We start from the raw sequence: 23,504 nt of genomic DNA, 5'->3' as shown, positions 1-23,504 counted from the left end.
TTAATAACATTCTATTTTTAAATTATAGTCAACCAATATAGCCAATACCATTGAAGTACAATGTCTTACAGGTTCAGCAAATTTTACATAATGTCTTACAGGTTCAATTTAGCCAACGATTATAGCCAACGCCGTTGGAGATGCTCTTATATTTCAGAAATAATAAGTTATTATTCTTTCAAGTTGTTATAAATAAAATGTATATTATTATATGGTAATAAATGATACGAAATCTTGCTACAGATATTGCTACACGCATGTAGTGGTTGGCCACATGTAGCGGACATAATATTTTTAGACAAGGGTTATGTGTGGTTGGAGTGGAGCAAATTTCAGTATAATGTTTATTTATGGTATGATTTAATGAATTTTAGCTAAGGGTTTTGATGGGTTCGAGATGCTCTAAACACTGTATAACTATTAATATCAATAACTTTGATATAAAATAATAAAATTGCTATTAATCTGTTATTAATGTGGCAAATAGATCAATTATGTTATTTAATAATTTTGAGACTTTGCTGTAATAAATTTAAATCTTATTTGTTATACTACATGACTATATATTAAATTTAATTTTTATTTAATAAATTAGCACCAATTATCTAATCTAATATTTTTATTTTATATTAAATCTAAGTAAAATATACTTATTCAAAAAAATCTAAAGTAAAATCTAATAATAATTTATATCTTTTATTATATATTAAAATCCAATCACAGAAGAAGGAGAATAAAGTAACTCTGAAGTCTGAAGTTACAAATTTGCTCCCCCTGCATATAATTTTTATTTTTAAACATAAAATAATTTATTTACTCTAAGAACTTGTAAAAAAATACATATGATGCTGATCGATATCTTTTTGATTTCGTCATGGTTGCATGTCAAAAGTTTCCTACTTTTGCAAAATTTATCCCAGGAGACTTTTGCTTTTACAAATGGAAGGTTTCCTGCTTTTGCAAAAATTGTCTCATGAAACTTTTGTTTTTACAAATGGAAGGATACTGTCAAGATTTATCCACCGGTGTTTTAAAATTATTTTAATTATTTATTCAGAAGATTTGAGATTGTTATTAAAAAAAAGTGTTATAAAATTCAGATAGGGATCTTGTAAACTTTTTAATGAATTTTAATAATAAAATGTCTAGTCGTTTTTACAAATAAAAAAAATTTGTTTTCCTGAAATACCGTTTACCCGGTTTTTCTTAAAAAGAGTTTTTGTGTTAAAAAAAATTTCAAACACTTTTCGTTACTTTTGAGCAAAAAAATATCCCGGCTTTTTATTGTTATTAATTTTTTTTTGCCAGTGGGCTTTTTATTATTAATATACCCGGTTCGTTTTGTTCGTTGGACAGCTCGGGTTCGGTTCGTTTATTATCGAACCCGAGTTCGGACAGTGAATTTTGTTCGATAGTGTTAATAAAAAATTGTTCGTGTTCATTAAATTTTATTTTAAAATTTTACTTTTAAAAAAAATATATTTTCAAATGCATGTTATGATATAAATTTACTCCGGAATGACATATTTTATTTTAGTAAACTTATTTTGTGGTTTGTGATTTATAAAAGACGAAAAAGATTATGTAACTAGTTTACAACATCTTTAATCTTTGAAAAAATTAAAATTTTTTAATTTATAATTGTTTAAGTAGTCTGATACGTCAATTTAGTGGTGGCCGTATTCATCGAAATTTGAAAAAAAAAAAATTCATTTATGAAATTCGAGGGTATTTAACTCAGATTCTAAAAAATATATCAGAATCTTGGGGTATTCAATTAGGATTTAAATTATATACTATAAAATCTCGTTGCATTCAATCAGGATTTTAAATTATGCTTTAAAATTCGATTGCATTCAATTGGGATTATTTAAAATCCATTAAAATCAGATGGTATTGAACTAGTTAATGAATTTTTTTAATTCATAGAATGATGAATTTTATGAGATTGTTCATTGTATTTTAAGATATTTGAAATTCCGTTAAAATCCATGAGATTTAAGTCTTGTGGTTTAAATTCTATTAATTCTACGACATTTCATCTAGAATCCACATAAACTAAAATAACATACAATTCATTAAAACCACAAAGTATATAAAATCTTTTAAAATATGAGTTGAATACACCCCGTTACAACACCTTATGTAGTGTTTTGCTGTTTTTGCAAGCAGATGAAAAACTCTTTGCTAAATATAAAAGCAGCTTTTACGAACAACAGTTTTTAGATGAAAACTGCTTTTTCGAAAAGCAGGTTCTCACATACTTTTGAAAAAAAATTGCTTTTCACCTTTTGCAGAAAGCAGATATAGATTTCATCATCAAATCTCATCAAAAATATTATTTTTTTATATTATATAACTCAAAATAAGTAAATATCAAAAAAATTACCAAATAGTACTTTTATAACGGAACTTTTTTTACTAGCATATTTTTTTTGACAGGAGAGCAATTTTTCAACAGACCTTTAACGTGTAATGCTACCTAGAGTTGTTGTGAGTTTAGTAAATCTGGTAGTGGTAGTTTTCTCGGTATTTGTTCAACAAAGGTTTAATAAAAATTTTAAGTTAAGTTAATCTTAAGCCAAACAGGGCTTAAACTGAGTTTTGAATTAATATGAATTTCGCTATAATATTAATATAAACTTTTTGTTTATTTATTTGAATTCAAAAATATGATAGGACTTATATAGAGTTCTTTCATAATATAAATAAATTGTTTGAGTTTTGAAAAATAAAATTAATAGTTTTAGTGCATATACAATTATGTTGGAAGACCAATATATAGTAGTATACAAATAATAATTGTTATTATATGGAAAAAAAAATAATGATGACTAAATTTTTGTATTCAAAAATCCTAATGTTCCAACTGAGAATTATTATTAAGTAAAAAAATTATATAAGGATAACTAAATTTTATACTTTGATATTGGATAATTCTAATGTTCCACCCGAAAGTGGATCAATTTTTTTAATAATATCTAGCATTTCGGTTCTTTTCCTGTATATCACAACATGAACAATTATTGTAATGATAGTATTAGCAAGGACATCGTTACAGGAGATTTTACGTTTGTCGTGTTACCGCCACCTTGTTCTTTGTGTTTATCACAATCTTGTAAAATGTAGTTCTTGAATTAAATTTTGTATTAATATATATATTTGGGTGATAATATCAATATGATTTTCTTAATTTATTTTAATTCTTAATTTATTTGGTTCGAGTTTTTAAATAACTGATCCGAGTCAATACCGAGCTGGTCAATAAAATTTTTATTTTTTTCAAATTTCTACAATTGGCTTTGTCTCTTAGTACACAATTCAAAATTTTAAAAATTTGATTACAAAATTGAAAAATAGAAAAACAAAAATAAAGTGTAAAATTAAATTTTTTTTCTAATGCATATTCCTTATCGAGTCGAGTTTTTAACGAGTCGAGTCGAGTCGAAACTGAGTCCGAGTATTAACGAGTCGAGTCGAACAACTAAAAAGCTTGGTTCGACTCATTAAACTTATCAAAAATTGTTGGTTATTCGAATTCGAGCTTGTTAACGAGTTGAGTCGAGTCGAATCTGGTTAATGACCAGCTCGGTCCGTTTGCAGCCCTATTAAAGAGTATATAATATATTATAAATTATTTTTTATTAAAATATAAAATTTCCTAAATTCTCGCGGGGATCCTCGTCGGCGACAGGTTCGGAGATCGGTGTCGAATTCAGTTGTTTTCGGTTAACTGGTCCTACTGGGTATTTATGTAATTTGTATTTGTGGTTGCTTTCAATTTAATAAACTTTCAAATTCTTTTAAAAAATTATATTTTGTGATTAGGTCGCTAAATACATTTTCATATATTTAGTTTTCTATTCTCAATAGTTAACTAATATATATATCATATTGTCAAAGATTTTTCTTCAATCACTGTAAAAAGGATAACCGAGAAATTCTATAAAAAAACTCTAAATAATTAAGATTTTATTTGGGTGTTTCACATAAATACCCAAGTCGGTGAAGAACGATATAATTGACGCTGATCATATAAGACAACTTATGGTATATATCATCTAAAAGCAGAATAGACACATCATTTGCAGTACAAATAAACTCTAGATCTGTCTCCAAATCGTCCTCAATGATACCCATTATAGGTTTTAACTATAGTAAGAATATAACAACTACATAATCGAAATACTAGATGATGACAGGAGAATGAGTTCCATGGCCAAAATCTCTGGCCCAGCTGGACTTGCTAGTGCTCCTGCTTCTGCTGCTGTACATTATAACCACAAACAAAATGAGTTATCTGAATAGATTCCCGGCGAGTACCTAATATTGTATTTCATATAGGATGTATTCTATTTGGGAAGTTATCACTTGCTATACCAGCAAAACTATTAAAAAAATTACCCCAACTAAAAAGATATTAGCCTTGGATATAAAATAAGCAACAGTTTGAATAGCAGTTAAAACAATAACACAACATAACTCATAAATGATGCATGTTTCAGCTGACGTTACCCGAGCTAACTGAACAAACTCTTGTCTCTTGACTTCAAAATTGAACCTATCCTGGTCCAGCACTGATTGTTCTCTGCAAATATTTTCTAGCAATATTTCCAGCTTCCACTTTTTGATTTGCAGATCGTTTTTAGTCTCGTAGTAGTCTCCAGGTAGACTAGGTTTTCCAAGGATCATCGGGAACTTAACTATTGCTTTTTCCCTTTAATCACAAAAGTTAGAGAATCAAATGAAGATGAAGCGCCATTGAAATGCAACTCATATCTTTACACTTTTGAAGTTCAATAAGGTAAAAATAGAGGGACAGAGGAAGAAGATGTATATATAATTCAACCGAAATGACAAGGAACAAGGAAGTGATATTGCAAAGATGGAGTTTTTACCTATTGGCCATGTAAAAATTATCAGAACGTCTCATTATTCCACCATCCAAGGATACTGCTCCATCAGATATGAAGGGGCGGGCCTTCAACATGTCTTCCTTTGTTTCATAAACTTGAAGGTGCGAAAAGAGATGGTAGAAAAGAGTCTCCCTAAGCCCATAGTGGGGAGTGGCCATCCATACGTTTGCATTATCAATATCGATCATATTCACAGCATATCCAAGAAAGCCACGAGGAAGTATTCCACCAGGCAATTTTGGCTTCAGAATATCGAGCCTCCTTTGTGGATCATTATATATGAACTCGCCATCATACGGTCTGTGACATATGTATAAAGAGAGAATATGAGAACCAAAAAGATAAATACGAGACAGAAAGAAAACCCGGTGAAGGATAACAAATGAAGAACATAACCATGTACCTTATATCAGCGAGACATATAACTTGAAATCGACCATCTATTGTACGTCCAGCAGAAGAGCCGTGCCCTTGTTGAACATGATTCCTATCTATAGCACCTTCTATGCCAAAAGTCTTCAGAGCTTGAACTCCATCAGAGTTTCTGCAAACAATTGCTATCATTGTTTCTCTCCCCAAGTACTCCGCAAGCAGCCTAACTCAATAACAATGCAGTCCATTAGTTAATAATGTCAACAAATCTCCAATTTATCTTACTACAAAGAGAAAACACTTATAGACTCCATCTAAATTGGGTCTATAGGCTATAATCCAGTGATATCTATTTCTGCAGAGACATCATTTCCATGATTAAAATTTAATATCAATAATAACCCCAAGAATGCTTTATTCCTATTACTCTTATATATTTGTGTGTGTGCAGAAGTAGGGCAAGCTTGAGTTTAGACAAAATGTCTTATTGACCATATCAGATATCTGATTTAACATTAATAGCAAAGTATTTCTGGAACACAAAGTAAATAACTTTTAAGGTAAGTCATAGATATATTTTTTTAACTAAATTTTATAGCTATAACACACACAAAAAAACCTTTTCATTGTTTTAGCCATTGGCAGCGACACATAATTTTCTCAAGAATTAAACATAACTGAAATGAAAACGTACAGCAATCTGATACTACAGTAATTAGTAAGATAGGAAGAGTGGTAGACTCATATTGGAAGTTACAGAATTTATACTGACCAGCTAAGGTTTTCATCATCGGTTTTGCCTAGTGTAGCAACAAAACCAAGTACATCCTTCACTAATGGACTATGAGAAACCTGAGTTCCTTGTTGAGTTCTTAGCTGGTGTACAAGTCCAGCAGCAGATTTCTCTAACTCCAAAATATTTTTATAAGTCTCGTCCTCACTTTGAGCATCCACTTCTCTGTTGAAAGGAATACTGCAGGATGCCTGATACTTTCCAATACTAACTGAGAAAGAATGTAGCAAAAACAGTGAAACAATGAGTAGATGAGAGGTGATAAAAACATTTTACCTTCTTACATTTAAAGATAATATATATGTCAAACTGAAGCCACCGCTTCATAACTTCCCTGATGTCAAGGTCTTATTGTTTTCGAGATAAATTTGGAAAGTGAATTTACAAGGCCAATGATACCTACTTTGAAGCTAGAAGGTCAATAATTTATGTTTAGAGCAACAGGTTAGGTTTATGTCTGATCCATATAGTAAGAATTACCTCTTTATTGAAATAATATCTGGTAAAGGTTTGAGTATTGAGAGAAAGCTATCATATTTCTAACTTTTGCAACTCTCAGTTTATCACATATATGACATACTATTAAATTTGGTATTGACATCGATATCATGTACCTTCCAGATCTAGAATAGAACCATCTAAGCTGATTTTCTCACTCCTCAAATCCCTAATTCTCTCTTCACGGTGTTTGACTCCGAGACCTAATCTCTCTAGCTCATCAGCCTCATATTCCTGCAATGATTTGACAATAATTTTAATTAGTTGAAAGAGATCCTCTTAAAAGATTAGACAATCAAGAAAGCATATACGTACACAAGATCATAGCAAATAAATGACTCAAATCTTGTTATTAAGAACACATTTAATTTATTATCATGATAATATGCAGAACAGTAGTAACACATATATATGCATCAATATTAATATGATTAACAACCTTGGTACGATCGACAGCTGCTTCAGCCAGTTGATAAGCCTCATCTCTTTCAGTCCTTCGAGTACCCGTATTACCTGCAGACATTATTTGCAATGGACTTGGACCTTGTAATGCCTTTTTCTGCATGGAAAACAGAAAAAATAGAATATTAATCAATCATTAAGTATCTTAACATCTGTTATACAATGATACATTCAGTGGAGCCAGGAAAGCATGCAGGCACATACGGAAAAACAAAGGGAGAAACATACAGCATGTAAAATACACCACAATATCAATAGATTGCAAAAGATTTTACAAGGTAAAATCGATGAGTTTAAGTTATTACTCATCAATTCTTTGAGAACCCTCTTTATAGACTGATAAACTGAGCAATATCACAGGGCCTCGAGGTCGAAAACCTCACCATCCACAAGCTAAGATTAACAAATTTTGTAGTAATCAACCAAAACAGACAAACACAATATAATTCCTATCATATATATATAAAAAAAATCAATTTAGATCAGCCCTCTACATCTGACTAACACATAGCTGATAGAAACAACTTGTATGGAATGAAACTTATTCATCATAAAGATGCAAGAGACTAAACTTTAATCAAGAAAATAAGAAAGGCAGACATGCAAGATAAACACAGTACATGTTTCATTTAAGACAATTCAATTACTTGGAGTGTGTGTGTGTGTGAGAGAGAGACCTGTTTGGTTGATGCTCCGCCGCTCTCCGTCACGGGTCGCCGGAAACTAGAGCAGAACAATGAGAATAAGAACAAGGTGGTTGGTTTGGTGTCCAGTAAATATACACCTGACCCAGCTAGCATTATGGCCGTTTCTTACCGTAACCTTTTCTTTTTTTTGTCGGATACCGTAACCTTTTTTTGAATATACCTTTTTTTGAATATACTAATAATATCAGAAATATAATATTCAGATTTTTTGAATTTCATATCTGAATGGAAATGATAAGATCCTAGCTTATGGGCGGTGCCACGCATGAATTTGAATAATTGTTTAAAATTTATAGCTTTCAAAAAAAAATTGTTTCAAATTTATCATTTATTATGATTATACTGACTTTTTATTTGATTGTATTATCATTTTCGTAACATACTTATATACACCATCTTTGTTCGGATATAAAAAATTTTATTTTAAAATTTCACTTTTAAAAAAAATATATTTTCAAATGCATGTTATGATATAAATTTACTCCGGAATGACATATTTTATTTTAGTAAACTTATTTTGTGGTTTGTGATTTATAAAAGACGAAAAAGATTATGTAACTAGTTTACAACATCTTTAATCTTTGATAAAATTAAAATTTTTTAATTTATAATTGTTTAAGTAGTCTGATACGTCAATTTAGTGGTGGCCGTATTCATCGAAATTTGAAAAAAAATATTCTTCATTTATGAAATTCGAGGGTATTTAACTCAGATTCTAAAAAATATATCAGAATCTTGGGGTATTCAATTAGGATTTAAATTATATACTATAAAATCTCGTTGCATTCAATCAGGATTTTAAATTATGCTTTAAAATTCGATTGCATTCCATTGGGATTATTTAAAATCCATTAAAATCAGATGGTATTGAACTAGTTAATGAATTTTTTTAATTCATAGAATGATGAATTTTATGAGATTGTTCATTGTATTTTAAGATATTTGAAATTCCGTTAAAATCCATGAGATTTAAGTCTTGTGGTTTAAATTCTATTAATTCTACGACATTTCATCTAGAATCCACATAAACTAAAATAACATACAATTCATTAAAACCACAAAGTATATAAAATCTTTTAAAATATGAGTTGAATACACCCCGTTACAACACCTTATGTAGTGTTTTGTATTGCTGTTTTTGCAAGCAGATGAAAAACTCTTTGCTAAATATAAAAGCAGCTTTTACGAACAACAGTTTTTAGATGAAAACTGCTTTTTCGAAAAGCAGGTTCTCACATACTTTTGAAAAAAAATTGCTTTTCACCTTTTGCAGAAAGCAGATATAGATTTCATCATCAAATCTCATCAAAAATATTATTTTTTTATATTATATAACTCAAAATAAGTAAATATCAAAAAAATTACCAAATAGTACTTTTATAACGGAACTTTTTTTACTAGCATATTTTTTTTGACAGGAGAGCAATTTTTAAACAGACCTTTAACGTGTAATGCTACCTAGAGTTGTTGTGAGTTTAGTAAATCTGGTAGTGGTAGTTTTCTCGGTATTTGTTCAACAAAGGTTTAATAAAAATTTTAAGTTAAGTTAATCTTAAGCCAAACAGGGCTTAAACTGAGTTTTGAATTAATATGAATTTCGCTATAATATTAATATAAACTTTTTGTTTATTTATTTGAATTCAAAAATATGATAGGACTTATATAGAGTTCTTTCATAATATAAATAAATTGTTTGAGTTTTGAAAAATAAAATTAATAGTTTTAGTGCATATACAATTATGTTGGAAGACCAATATATAGTAGTATACAAATAATAATTGTTATTATATGGAAAAAAAATAATGATGACTAAATTTTTGTATTCAAAAATCCTAATGTTCCAACTGAGAATTATTATTAAGTAAAAAAATTATATAAGGATAACTAAATTTTATACTTTGATATTGGATAATTCTAATGTTCCACCCGAAAGTGGATCAATTTTTTTAATAATATCTAGCATTTCGGTTCTTTTCCTGTATATCACAACATGAACAATTATTGTAATGATAGTATTAGCAAGGACATCGTTACAGGAGATTTTACGTTTGTCGTGTTACCGCCACCTTGTTCTTTGTCTTTATCACAATCTTGTAAAATGTAGTTCTTGAATCAAATTTTGTATTAATATATATATTTGGGTGATAATATCAATATGATTTTCTTAATTTATTTTAATTCTTTATTTATTTGGTTCGAGTTTTCAAATAACTGATCCGAGTCAATACCGAGCTGGTCAATAAAATTTTTATTTTTTTCAAATTTCTACAATTGGCTTTGTCTCTTAGTACACAATTCAAAATTTTAAAAATTTGATTACAAAATTGAAAAATAGAAAAACAAAAATAAAGTGTAAAATTAAATTTTTTTTCTAATGCATATTCCTTATCGAGTCGAGTTTTTAACGAGTCGAGTCGAGTCGAAACTGAGTCCGAGTATTAACGAGTCGAGTCGAACAACTAAAAAGCTTGGTTCGACTCATTAAACTTATCAAAAATTGTTGGTTATTCGAATTCGAGCTTGTTAACGAGTTGAGTCGAGTCGAATCTGGTTAATGACCAGCTCGGTCCGTTTGCAGCCCTATTAAAGAGTATATAATATATTATAAATTATTTTTTATTAAAATATAAAATTTCCTAAATTCTCGCGGGGATCCTCGTCGGCGACAGGTTCGGAGATCGGTGTCGAATTCAGTTGTTTTCGGTTAACTGGTCCTACTGGGTATTTATGTAATTTGTATTTGTGGTTGCTTTCAATTTAATAAACTTTCAAATTCTTTTAAAAAATTATATTTTGTGATTAGGTCGCTAAATACATTTTCATATATTTAGTTTTCTATTCTCAATAGTTAACTAATATATATATCATATTGTCAAAGATTTTTCTTCAATCACTGTAAAAAGGATAACCGAGAAATTCTATAAAAAAACTCTAAATAATTAAGATTTTATTTGGGTGTTTCACATAAATACCCAAGTCGGTGAAGAACGATATAATTGACGCAGATCATATAAGACAACTTATGGTATATATCATCTAAAAGCAGAATAGACACATCATTTGCAGTACAAATAAACTCTAGATCTGTCTCCAAATCGTCCTCAATGATACCCATTATAGGTTTTAACTATAGTAAGAATATAACAACTACATAATCGAAATACTAGATGATGACAGGAGAATGAGTTCCATGGCCAAAATCTCTGGCCCAGCTGGACTTGCTAGTGCTCCTGCTTCTGCTGCTGTACATTATAACCACAAACAAAATGAGTTATCTGAATAGATTCCCGGCGAGTACCTAATATTGTATTTCATATAGGATGTATTCTATTTGGGAAGTTATCACTTGCTATACCAGCAAAACTATTAAAAAAATTACCCCAACTAAAAAGATATTAGCCTTGGATATAAAATAAGCAACAGTTTGAATAGCAGTTAAAACAATAACACAACATAACTCATAAATGATGCATGTTTCAGCTGACGTTACCCGAGCTAACTGAACAAACTCTTGTCTCTTGACTTCAAAATTGAACCTATCCTGGTCCAGCACTGATTGTTCTCTGCAAATATTTTCTAGCAATATTTCCAGCTTCCACTTTTTGATTTGCAGATCGTTTTTAGTCTCGTAGTAGTCTCCAGGTAGACTAGGTTTTCCAAGGATCATCGGGAACTTAACTATTGCTTTTTCCCTTTAATCACAAAAGTTAGAGAATCAAATGAAGATGAAGCGCCATTGAAATGCAACTCATATCTTTACACTTTTGAAGTTCAATAAGGTAAAAATAGAGGGACAGAGGAAGAAGATGTATATATAATTCAACCGAAATGACAAGGAACAAGGAAGTGATATTGCAAAGATGGAGTTTTTACCTATTGGCCATGTAAAAATTATCAGAACGTCTCATTATTCCACCATCCAAGGATACTGCTCCATCAGATATGAAGGGGCGGGCCTTCAACATGTCTTCCTTTGTTTCATAAACTTGAAGGTGCGAAAAGAGATGGTAGAAAAGAGTCTCCCTAAGCCCATAGTGGGGAGTGGCCATCCATACGTTTGCATTATCAATATCGATCATATTCACAGCATATCCAAGAAAGCCACGAGGAAGTATTCCACCAGGCAATTTTGGCTTCAGAATATCGAGCCTCCTTTGTGGATCATTATATATGAACTCGCCATCATACGGTCTGTGACATATGTATAAAGAGAGAATATGAGAACCAAAAAGATAAATACGAGACAGAAAGAAAACCCGGTGAAGGATAACAAATGAAGAACATAACCATGTACCTTATATCAGCGAGACATATAACTTGAAATCGACCATCTATTGTACGTCCAGCAGAAGAGCCGTGCCCTTGTTGAACATGATTCCTATCTATAGCACCTTCTATGCCAAAAGTCTTCAGAGCTTGAACTCCATCAGAGTTTCTGCAAACAATTGCTATCATTGTTTCTCTCCCCAAGTACTCCGCAAGCAGCCTAACTCAATAACAATGCAGTCCATTAGTTAATAATGTCAACAAATCTCCAATTTATCTTACTACAAAGAGAAAACACTTATAGACTCCATCTAAATTGGGTCTATAGGCTATAATCCAGTGATATCTATTTCTGCAGAGACATCATTTCCATGATTAAAATTTAATATCAATAATAACCCCAAGAATGCTTTATTCCTATTACTCTTATATATTTGTGTGTGTGCAGAAGTAGGGCAAGCTTGAGTTTAGACAAAATGTCTTATTGACCATATCAGATATCTGATTTAACATTAATAGCAAAGTATTTCTGGAACACAAAGTAAATAACTTTTAAGGTAAGTCATAGATATATTTTTTTAACTAAATTTTATAGCTATAACACACACAAAAAAACCTTTTCATTGTTTTAGCCATTGGCAGCGACACATAATTTTCTCAAGAATTAAACATAACTGAAATGAAAACGTACAGCAATCTGATACTACAGTAATTAGTAAGATAGGAAGAGTGGTAGACTCATATTGGAAGTTACAGAATTTATACTGACCAGCTAAGGTTTTCATCATCGGTTTTGCCTAGTGTAGCAACAAAACCAAGTACATCCTTCACTAATGGACTATGAGAAACCTGAGTTCCTTGTTGAGTTCTTAGCTGGTGTACAAGTCCAGCAGCAGATTTCTCTAACTCCAAAATATTTTTATAAGTCTCGTCCTCACTTTGAGCATCCACTTCTCTGTTGACAGGAATACTGCAGGATGCCTGATACTTTCCAATACTAACTGAGAAAGAATGTAGCAAAAACAGTGAAACAATGAGTAGATGAGAGGTGATAAAAACATTTTACCTTCTTACATTTAAAGATAATATATATGTCAAACTGAAGCCACCGCTTCATAACTTCCCTGATGTCAAGGTCTTATTGTTTTCGAGATAAATTTGGAAAGTGAATTTACAAGGCCAATGATACCTACTTTGAAGCTAGAAGGTCAATAATTTATGTTTAGAGCAACAGGTTAGGTTTATGTCTGATCCATATAGTAAGAATTACCTCTTTATTGAAATAATATCTGGTAAAGGTTTGAGTATTGAGAGAAAGCTATCATATTTCTAACTTTTGCAACTCTCAGTTTATCACATATATGACATACTATTAAATTTGGTATTGACATCGATATCATGTACCTTCCAGATCTAGAATAGAACCATCTAAGCTGATTTTCTCACTCCTCAAATCCCTAATTCTCTCTTCACGGTGTTTGACTCCGAGACCTAATCTCTCTAGCTCATCAGCCTCATATTCCTGCAATGATTTGACAATAATTTTAATTAGTTGAAAGAGATCCTCTTAAAAGATTAGACAATCAAGAAAGCATATACACAAGATCATAGCAAATAAATGACTCAAATCTTGTTATTAAGAACACATTTAATTTATTATCATGATAATATGCAGAACAGTAGTAACACATATATATGCATCAATATTAATATGATTAACAACCTTGGTACGATCGACAGCTGCTTCAGCCAGTTGATAAGCCTCATCTCTTTCAGTCCTTCGAGTACCCAGGGCCGGTGATTAGGGTGTGTAAGAAGCCCCTCGGCACAGGGCCTCAAAATTTGGAGGGCCCAAATTTTTAAGCCCATAATATTTCTACACATATACAATTAACTTTATTTTTCATTGTATGTTGATTAAAATCCTTTATTTATATATTTTTTATAGTTAGTTGATTATCATTAATATTATTATTATTACATATAAACTGATATTATATATTCTTATGTTAGTATTGATTATTATTTATTAAATTAATTTTTGAGTTTTTTGTATTGATTTGCTAAATATTTTTAGTGAATAATTAATATAAATATAATTATTATTCTTGTCACATATTATATATTATAACTATTATTTATTTTTTGTGTTAAATAAATTAATTTATTTAATAAAAATATAAATATGCTACTCAGACGATGTATATTTTATTTAACCTTTTTCTTATTTTAAGTTTCAAATTAATTTAAAATAAAATAACATTTATGTGATTTTTTTTTTATTAAAAGGCCCCATTTAAATTTAGCACAGGGCCTCAATTTTGATTGAGCCGGGCCTGCGAGTACCCGTATTACCTGCAGACATTATTTGCAATGGACTTGGACCTTGTAATGCCTTTTTCTGCATGGAAAACAGAAAAAATAGAATATTAATCAATCATTAAGTATCTTAACATCTGTTATACAATGATACATTCAGTGGAGCCAGGAAAGCATGCAGGCACATACGGAAAAACAAAGGGAGAAACATACAGCATGTAAAATACACCACAATATCAATAGATTGCAAAAGATTTTACAAGGTAAAATCGATGAGTTTAAGTTATTACTCATCAATTCTTTGAGAACCCTCTTTATAGACTGATAAACTGAGCAATATCACAGGGCCTCGAGGTCGAAAACCTCACCATCCACAAGCTAAGATTAACAAATTTTGTAGTAATCAACCAAAACAGACAAACACAATATAATTCCTATCATATATATATAAAAAAAATCAATTTAGATCAGCCCTCTACATCTGACTAACACATAGCTGATAGAAACAACTTGTATGGAATGAAACTTATTCATCATAAAGATGCAAGAGACTAAACTTTAATCAAGAAAATAAGAAAGGCAGACATGCAAGATAAACACAGTACATGTTTCATTTAAGACAATTCAATTACTTGGAGTGTGTGTGTGTGTGAGAGAGAGACCTGTTTGGTTGATGCTCCGCCGCTCTCCGTCACGGGTCGCCGGAAACTAGAGCAGAACAATGAGAATAAGAACAAGGTGGTTGGTTTGGTGTCCAGTAAATATACACCTGACCCAGCTAGCATTATGGCCGTTTCTTACCGTAACCTTTTCTTTTTTTTGTCGGATACCGTAACCTTTTTTTGAATATACCTTTTTTTGAATATACTAATAATATCAGAAATATAATATTCAGATTTTTTGAATTTCATATCTGAATGGAAATGATAAGATCCTAGCTTATGGGCGGTGCCACGCATGAATTTGAATAATTGTTTAAAATTTATAGCTTTCAAAAAAAAATTGTTTCAAATTTATCATTTATTATGATTATACTGACTTTTTATTTGATTGTATTATCATTTTCGTAACATACTTATATACACCATCTTTGTTCGGATATAAAAAATTTTATTTTAAAATTTCACTTTTAAAAAAAATATATTTTCAAATGCATGTTATGATATAAATTTACTCCGGAATGACATATTTTATTTTAGTAAACTTATTTTGTGGTTTGTGATTTATAAAAGACGAAAAAGATTATGTAACTAGTTTACAACATCTTTAATCTTTGATAAAATTAAAATTTTTTAATTTATAATTGTTTAAGTAGTCTGATACGTCAATTTAGTGGTGGCCGTATTCATCGAAATTTGAAAAAAAATATTCTTCATTTATGAAATTCGAGGGTATTTAACTCAGATTCTAAAAAATATATCAGTGGGGTATTCAATTAGGATTTAAATTATATACTATAAAATCTCGTTGCATTCAATCAGGATTTTAAATTATGCTTTAAAATTCGATTGCATTCCATTGGGATTATTTAAAATCCATTAAAATCAGATGGTATTGAACTAGTTAATGAATTTTTTTAATTCATAGAATGATGAATTTTATGAGATTGTTCATTGTATTTTAAGATATTTGAAATTCCGTTAAAATCCATGAGATTTAAGTCTTGTGGTTTAAATTCTATTAATTCTACGACATTTCATCTAGAATCCACATAAACTAAAATAACATACAATTCATTAAAACCACAAAGTATATAAAATCTTTTAAAATATGAGTTGAATACACCCCGTTACAACACCTTATGTAGTGTTTTGTATTGCTGTTTTTGCAAGCAGATGAAAAACTCTTTGCTAAATATAAAAGCAGCTTTTACGAACAACAGTTTTTAGATGAAAACTGCTTTTTCGAAAAGCAGGTTCTCACATACTTTTGAAAAAAAATTGCTTTTCACCTTTTGCAGAAAGCAGATATAGATTTCATCATCAAATCTCATCAAAAATATTATTTTTTTATATTATATAACTCAAATAAGTAAATATCAAAAAAATTACCAAATAGTACTTTTATAACGGAACTTTTTTTACTAGCATATTTTTTTTGACAGGAGAGCAATTTTTAAACAGACCTTTAACGTGTAATGCTACCTAGAGTTGTTGTGAGTTTAGTAAATCTGGTAGTGGTAGTTTTCTCGGTATTTGTTCAACAAAGGTTTAATAAAAATTTTAAGTTAAGTTAATCTTAAGCCAAACAGGGCTTAAACTGAGTTTTGAATTAATATGAATTTCGCTATAATATTAATATAAACTTTTTGTTTATTTATTTGAATTCAAAAATATGATAGGACTTATATAGAGTTCTTTCATAATATAAATAAATTGTTTGAGTTTTGAAAAATAAAATTAATAGTTTTAGTGCATATACAATTATGTTGGAAGACCAATATATAGTAGTATACAAATAATAATTGTTATTATATGGAAAAAAAAATAATGATGACTAAATTTTTGTATTCAAAAATCCTAATGTTCCAACTGAGAATTATTATTAAGTAAAAAAATTATATAAGGATAACTAAATTTTATACTTTGATATTGGATAATTCTAATGTTCCACCCGAAAGTGGATCAATTTTTTTAATAATATCTAGCATTTCGGTTCTTTTCCTGTATATCACAACATGAACAATTATTGTAATGATAGTATTAGCAAGGACATCGTTACAGGAGATTTTACGTTTGTCGTGTTACCGCCACCTTGTTCTTTGTGTTTATCACAATCTTGTAAAATGTAGTTCTTGAATTAAATTTTGTATTAATATATATATTTGGGTGATAATTATATCAATATGATTTTCTTAATTTATTTTAATTCTTTATTTATTTGGTTCGAGTTTTTAAATAACTGATCCGAGTCAATACCGAGCTGGTCAATAAAATTTTTATTTTTTTCAAATTTCTACAATTGGCTTTGTCTCTTAGTACACAATTCAAAATTTTAAAAATTTGATTACAAAATTGAAAAATAGAAAAACAAAAATAAAGTGTAAAATTAAATTTTTTTTCTAATGCATATTCCTTATCGAGTCGAGTTTTTAACGAGTCGAGTCGAGTCGAAACTGAGTCCGAGTATTAACGAGTCGAGTCGAACAACTAAAAAGCTTGGTTCGACTCATTAAACTTATCAAAAATTGTTGGTTATTCGAATTCGAGCTTGTTAACGAGTTGAGTCGAGTCGAATCTGGTTAATGACCAGCTCGGTCCGTTTGCAGCCCTATTAAAGAGTATATAATATATTATAAATTATTTTTTATTAAAATATAAAATTTCCTAAATTCTCGCGGGGATCCTCGTCGGCGACAGGTTCGGAGATCGGTGTCGAATTCAGTTGTTTTCGGTTAACTGGTCCTACTGGGTATTTATGTAATTTGTATTTGTGGTTGCTTTCAATTTAATAAACTTTCAAATTCTTTTAAAAAATTATATTTTGTGATTAGGTCGCTAAATACATTTTCATATATTTAGTTTTCTATTCTCAATAGTTAACTAATATATATATCATATTGTCAAAGATTTTTCTTCAATCACTGTAAAAAGGATAACCGAGAAATTCTATAAAAAAACTCTAAATAATTAAGATTTTATTTGGGTGTTTCACATAAATACCCAAGTCGGTGAAGAACGATATAATTGACGCTGATCATATAAGACAACTTATGGTATATATCATCTAAAAGCAGAATAGACACATCATTTGCAGTACAAATAAACTCTAGATCTGTCTCCAAATCGTCCTCAATGATACCCATTATAGGTTTTAACTATAGTAAGAATATAACAACTACATAATCGAAATACTAGATGATGACAGGAGAATGAGTTCCATGGCCAAAATCTCTGGCCCAGCTGGACTTGCTAGTGCTCCTGCTTCTGCTGCTGTACATTATAACCACAAACAAAATGAGTTATCTGAATAGATTCCCGGCGAGTACCTAATATTGTATTTCATATAGGATGTATTCTATTTGGGAAGTTATCACTTGCTATACCAGCAAAACTATTAAAAAAATTACCCCAACTAAAAAGATATTAGCCTTGGATATAAAATAAGCAACAGTTTGAATAGCAGTTAAAACAATAACACAACATAACTCATAAATGATGCATGTTTCAGCTGACGTTACCCGAGCTAACTGAACAAACTCTTGTCTCTTGACTTCAAAATTGAACCTATCCTGGTCCAGCACTGATTGTTCTCTGCAAATATTTTCTAGCAATATTTCCAGCTTCCACTTTTTGATTTGCAGATCGTTTTTAGTCTCGTAGTAGTCTCCAGGTAGACTAGGTTTTCCAAGGATCATCGGGAACTTAACTATTGCTTTTTCCCTTTAATCACAAAAGTTAGAGAATCAAATGAAGATGAAGCGCCATTGAAATGCAACTCATATCTTTACACTTTTGAAGTTCAATAAGGTAAAAATAGAGGGACAGAGGAAGAAGATGTATATATAATTCAACCGAAATGACAAGGAACAAGGAAGTGATATTGCAAAGATGGAGTTTTTACCTATTGGCCATGTAAAAATTATCAGAACGTCTCATTATTCCACCATCCAAGGATACTGCTCCATCAGATATGAAGGGGCGGGCCTTCAACATGTCTTCCTTTGTTTCATAAACTTGAAGGTGCGAAAAGAGATGGTAGAAAAGAGTCTCCCTAAGCCCATAGTGGGGAGTGGCCATCCATACGTTTGCATTATCAATATCGATCATATTCACAGCATATCCAAGAAAGCCACGAGGAAGTATTCCACCAGGCAATTTTGGCTTCAGAATATCGAGCCTCCTTTGTGGATCATTATATATGAACTCGCCATCATACGGTCTGTGACATATGTATAAAGAGAGAATATGAGAACCAAAAAGATAAATACGAGACAGAAAGAAAACCCGGTGAAGGATAACAAATGAAGAACATAACCATGTACCTTATATCAGCGAGACATATAACTTGAAATCGACCATCTATTGTACGTCCAGCAGAAGAGCCGTGCCCTTGTTGAACATGATTCCTATCTATAGCACCTTCTATGCCAAAAGTCTTCAGAGCTTGAACTCCATCAGAGTTTCTGCAAACAATTGCTATCATTGTTTCTCTCCCCAAGTACTCCGCAAGCAGCCTAACTCAATAACAATGCAGTCCATTAGTTAATAATGTCAACAAATCTCCAATTTATCTTACTACAAAGAGAAAACACTTATAGACTCCATCTAAATTGGGTCTATAGGCTATAATCCAGTGATATCTATTTCTGCAGAGACATCATTTCCATGATTAAAATTTAATATCAATAATAACCCCAAGAATGCTTTATTCCTATTACTCTTATATATTTGTGTGTGTGCAGAAGTAGGGCAAGCTTGAGTTTAGACAAAATGTCTTATTGACCATATCAGATATCTGATTTAACATTAATAGCAAAGTATTTCTGGAACACAAAGTAAATAACTTTTAAGGTAAGTCATAGATATATTTTTTTAACTAAATTTTATAGCTATAACACACACAAAAAAACCTTTTCATTGTTTTAGCCATTGGCAGCGACACATAATTTTCTCAAGAATTAAACATAACTGAAATGAAAACGTACAGCAATCTGATACTACAGTAATTAGTAAGATAGGAAGAGTGGTAGACTCATATTGGAAGTTACAGAATTTATACTGACCAGCTAAGGTTTTCATCATCGGTTTTGCCTAGTGTAGCAACAAAACCAAGTACATCCTTCACTAATGGACTATGAGAAACCTGAGTTCCTTGTTGAGTTCTTAGCTGGTGTACAAGTCCAGCAGCAGATTTCTCTAACTCCAAAATATTTTTATAAGTCTCGTCCTCACTTTGAGCATCCACTTCTCTGTTGACAGGAATACTGCAGGATGCCTGATACTTTCCAATACTAACTGAGAAAGAATGTAGCAAAAACAGTGAAACAATGAGTAGATGAGAGGTGATAAAAACATTTTACCTTCTTACATTTAAAGATAATATATATGTCAAACTGAAGCCACCGCTTCATAACTTCCCTGATGTCAAGGTCTTATTGTTTTCGAGATAAATTTGGAAAGTGAATTTACAAGGCCAATGATACCTACTTTGAAGCTAGAAGGTCAATAATTTATGTTTAGAGCAACAGGTTAGGTTTATGTCTGATCCATATAGTAAGAATTACCTCTTTATTGAAATAATATCTGGTAAAGGTTTGAGTATTGAGAGAAAGCTATCATATTTCTAACTTTTGCAACTCTCAGTTTATCACATATATGACATACTATTAAATTTGGTATTGACATCGATATCATGTACCTTCCAGATCTAGAATAGAACCATCTAAGCTGATTTTCTCACTCCTCAAATCCCTAATTCTCTCTTCACGGTGTTTGACTCCGAGACCTAATCTCTCTAGCTCATCAGCCTCATATTCCTGCAATGATTTGACAATAATTTTAATTAGTTGAAAGAGATCCTCTTAAAAGATTAGACAATCAAGAAAGCATATACGTACACAAGATCATAGCAAATAAATGACTCAAATCTTGTTATTAAGAACACATTTAATTTATTATCATGATAATATGCAGAACAGTAGTAACACATATATATGCATCAATATTAATATGATTAACAACCTTGGTACGATCGACAGCTGCTTCAGCCAGTTGATAAGCCTCATCTCTTTCAGTCCTTCGAGTACCCGTATTACCTGCAGACATTATTTGCAATGGACTTGGACCTTGTAATGCCTTTTTCTGCATGGAAAACAGAAAAAATAGAATATTAATCAATCATTAAGTATCTTAACATCTGTTATACAATGATACATTAATCAGTGGAGCCAGGAAAGCATGCAGGCACATACGGAAAAACAAAGGGAGAAACATACAGCATGTAAAATACACCACAATATCAATAGATTGCAAAAGATTTTACAAGGTAAAATCGATGAGTTTAAGTTATTACTCATCAATTCTTTGAGAACCCTCTTTATAGACTGATAAACTGAGCAATATCACAGGGCCTCGAGGTCGAAAACCTCACCATCCACAAGCTAAGATTAACAAATTTTGTAGTAATCAACCAAAACAGACAAACACAATATAATTCCTATCATATATATATAAAAAAAATCAATTTAGATCAGCCCTCTACATCTGACTAACACATAGCTGATAGAAACAACTTGTATGGAATGAAACTTATTCATCATAAAGATGCAAGAGACTAAACTTTAATCAAGAAAATAAGAAAGGCAGACATGCAAGATAAACACAGTACATGTTTCATTTAAGACAATTCAATTACTTGGAGTGTGTGTGTGTGTGAGAGAGAGACCTGTTTGGTTGATGCTCCGCCGCTCTCCGTCACGGGTCGCCGGAAACTAGAGCAGAACAATGAGAATAAGAACAAGGTGGTTGGTTTGGTGTCCAGTAAATATACACCTGACCCAGCTAGCATTATGGCCGTTTCTTACCGTAACCTTTTCTTTTTTTTGTCGGATACCGTAACCTTTTTTTGAATATACCTTTTTTTGAATATACTAATAATATCAGAAATATAATATTCAGATTTTTTGAATTTCATATCTGAATGGAAATGATAAGATCCTAGCTTATGGGCGGTGCCACGCATGAATTTGAATAATTGTTTAAAATTTATAGCTTTCAAAAAAAAATTGTTTCAAATTTATCATTTATTATGATTATACTGACTTTTTATTTGATTGTATTATCATTTTCGTAACATACTTATATACACCATCTTTGTTCGGATATAAAAAATTTTATTTTAAAATTTCACTTTTAAAAAAAATATATTTTCAAATGCATGTTATGATATAAATTTACTCCGGAATGACATATTTTATTTTAGTAAACTTATTTTGTGGTTTGTGATTTATAAAAGACGAAAAAGATTATGTAACTAGTTTACAACATCTTTAATCTTTGATAAAATTAAAATTTTTTAATTTATAATTGTTTAAGTAGTCTGATACGTCAATTTAGTGGTGGCCGTATTCATCGAAATTTGAAAAAAAATATTCTTCATTTATGAAATTCGAGGGTATTTAACTCAGATTCTAAAAAATATATCAGAATCTTGGGGTATTCAATTAGGATTTAAATTATATACTATAAAATCTCGTTGCATTCAATCAGGATTTTAAATTATGCTTTAAAATTCGATTGCATTCCATTGGGATTATTTAAAATCCATTAAAATCAGATGGTATTGAACTAGTTAATGAATTTTTTTAATTCATAGAATGATGAATTTTATGAGATTGTTCATTGTATTTTAAGATATTTGAAATTCCGTTAAAATCCATGAGATTTAAGTCTTGTGGTTTAAATTCTATTAATTCTACGACATTTCATCTAGAATCCACATAAACTAAAATAACATACAATTCATTAAAACCACAAAGTATATAAAATCTTTTAAAATATGAGTTGAATACACCCCGTTACAACACCTTATGTAGTGTTTTGTATTGCTGTTTTTGCAAGCAGATGAAAAACTCTTTGCTAAATATAAAAGCAGCTTTTACTAACAACAGTTTTTAGATGAAAACTGCTTTTTCGAAAAGCAGGTTCTCACATACTTTTGAAAAAAAATTGCTTTTCACCTTTTGCAGAAAGCAGATATAGATTTCATCATCAAATCTCATCAAAAATATTATTTTTTTATATTATATAACTCAAAATAAGTAAATATCAAAAAAATTACCAAATAGTACTTTTATAACGGAACTTTTTTTACTAGCATATTTTTTTTGACAGGAGAGCAATTTTTAAACAGACCTTTAACGTGTAATGCTACCTAGAGTTGTTGTGAGTTTAGTAAATCTGGTAGTGGTAGTTTTTTCGGTATTTGTTCAACAAAGGTTTAATAAAAGTTTTAAGTTAAGTTAATCTTAGGCCAAACAGGGCTTAAACTGAGTTTTGAATTAATATGAATTTCGCTATAATATCAATATAAATTTTTTGTTTATTTATTTGAATTCAAAAATATGATAGAACTTATATAGAGTTCTTTCATAATATAAATAAATTGTTTGAGTTTTGAAAAATAAAATTAATAGTTTTGGTGCATATACAATTATGTTGGAAGACCAAT

At 30.3% G+C, this 23,504-nt stretch overlaps 3 protein-coding genes across 3 annotated transcripts; all 3 read right to left on the bottom strand.

Annotated features, from left to right (window-relative positions):
* Positions 1-4,040: 4,040 nt before the first annotated feature.
* LOC108194255 (protein DEFECTIVE IN MERISTEM SILENCING 3) lies at positions 4,041-7,841 on the bottom strand. The gene is made up of 8 exons (XM_064086441.1): positions 7,719-7,841; positions 7,019-7,138; positions 6,696-6,813; positions 6,061-6,292; positions 5,320-5,511; positions 4,899-5,216; positions 4,516-4,717; positions 4,041-4,267 (listed from the first exon to the last, which is right to left on the bottom strand). Exons 1-8 carry the CDS (start codon positions 7,839-7,841, stop codon positions 4,247-4,249), a joined length of 1,326 nt encoding a protein of 441 aa, XP_063942511.1. The 3' UTR covers positions 4,041-4,246.
* A 2,919-nt stretch (positions 7,842-10,760) lies between these two features.
* Positions 10,761-15,118, bottom strand: LOC135150258 (protein DEFECTIVE IN MERISTEM SILENCING 3-like). The gene is made up of 8 exons (XM_064086440.1): positions 14,996-15,118; positions 14,361-14,415; positions 13,419-13,580; positions 12,784-13,015; positions 12,043-12,234; positions 11,622-11,939; positions 11,239-11,440; positions 10,761-10,990 (listed from the first exon to the last, which is right to left on the bottom strand). Exons 1-8 carry the CDS (start codon positions 15,116-15,118, stop codon positions 10,970-10,972), a joined length of 1,305 nt encoding a protein of 434 aa, XP_063942510.1. The 3' UTR covers positions 10,761-10,969.
* Positions 15,119-18,037: 2,919 nt separating this feature from the next.
* On the bottom strand, positions 18,038-21,842 carry LOC135150257 (protein DEFECTIVE IN MERISTEM SILENCING 3-like). Its single transcript, XM_064086438.1, has 8 exons — positions 21,720-21,842; positions 21,017-21,136; positions 20,694-20,811; positions 20,059-20,290; positions 19,318-19,509; positions 18,897-19,214; positions 18,514-18,715; positions 18,038-18,265 (listed from the first exon to the last, which is right to left on the bottom strand). Exons 1-8 carry the CDS (start codon positions 21,840-21,842, stop codon positions 18,245-18,247), a joined length of 1,326 nt encoding a protein of 441 aa, XP_063942508.1. The 3' UTR covers positions 18,038-18,244.
* Positions 21,843-23,504: the final 1,662 nt, after the last annotated feature.

This window comes from Daucus carota, chromosome 1 (genome assembly GCF_001625215.2).
Source record: "Daucus carota subsp. sativus chromosome 1, DH1 v3.0, whole genome shotgun sequence".
Taxonomy (NCBI): Eukaryota; Viridiplantae; Streptophyta; class Magnoliopsida; order Apiales; family Apiaceae; genus Daucus; species Daucus carota.
Note: the sequence above shows the minus strand (reverse complement) of the source record. Positions and strands in the feature narration are given on the sequence as shown.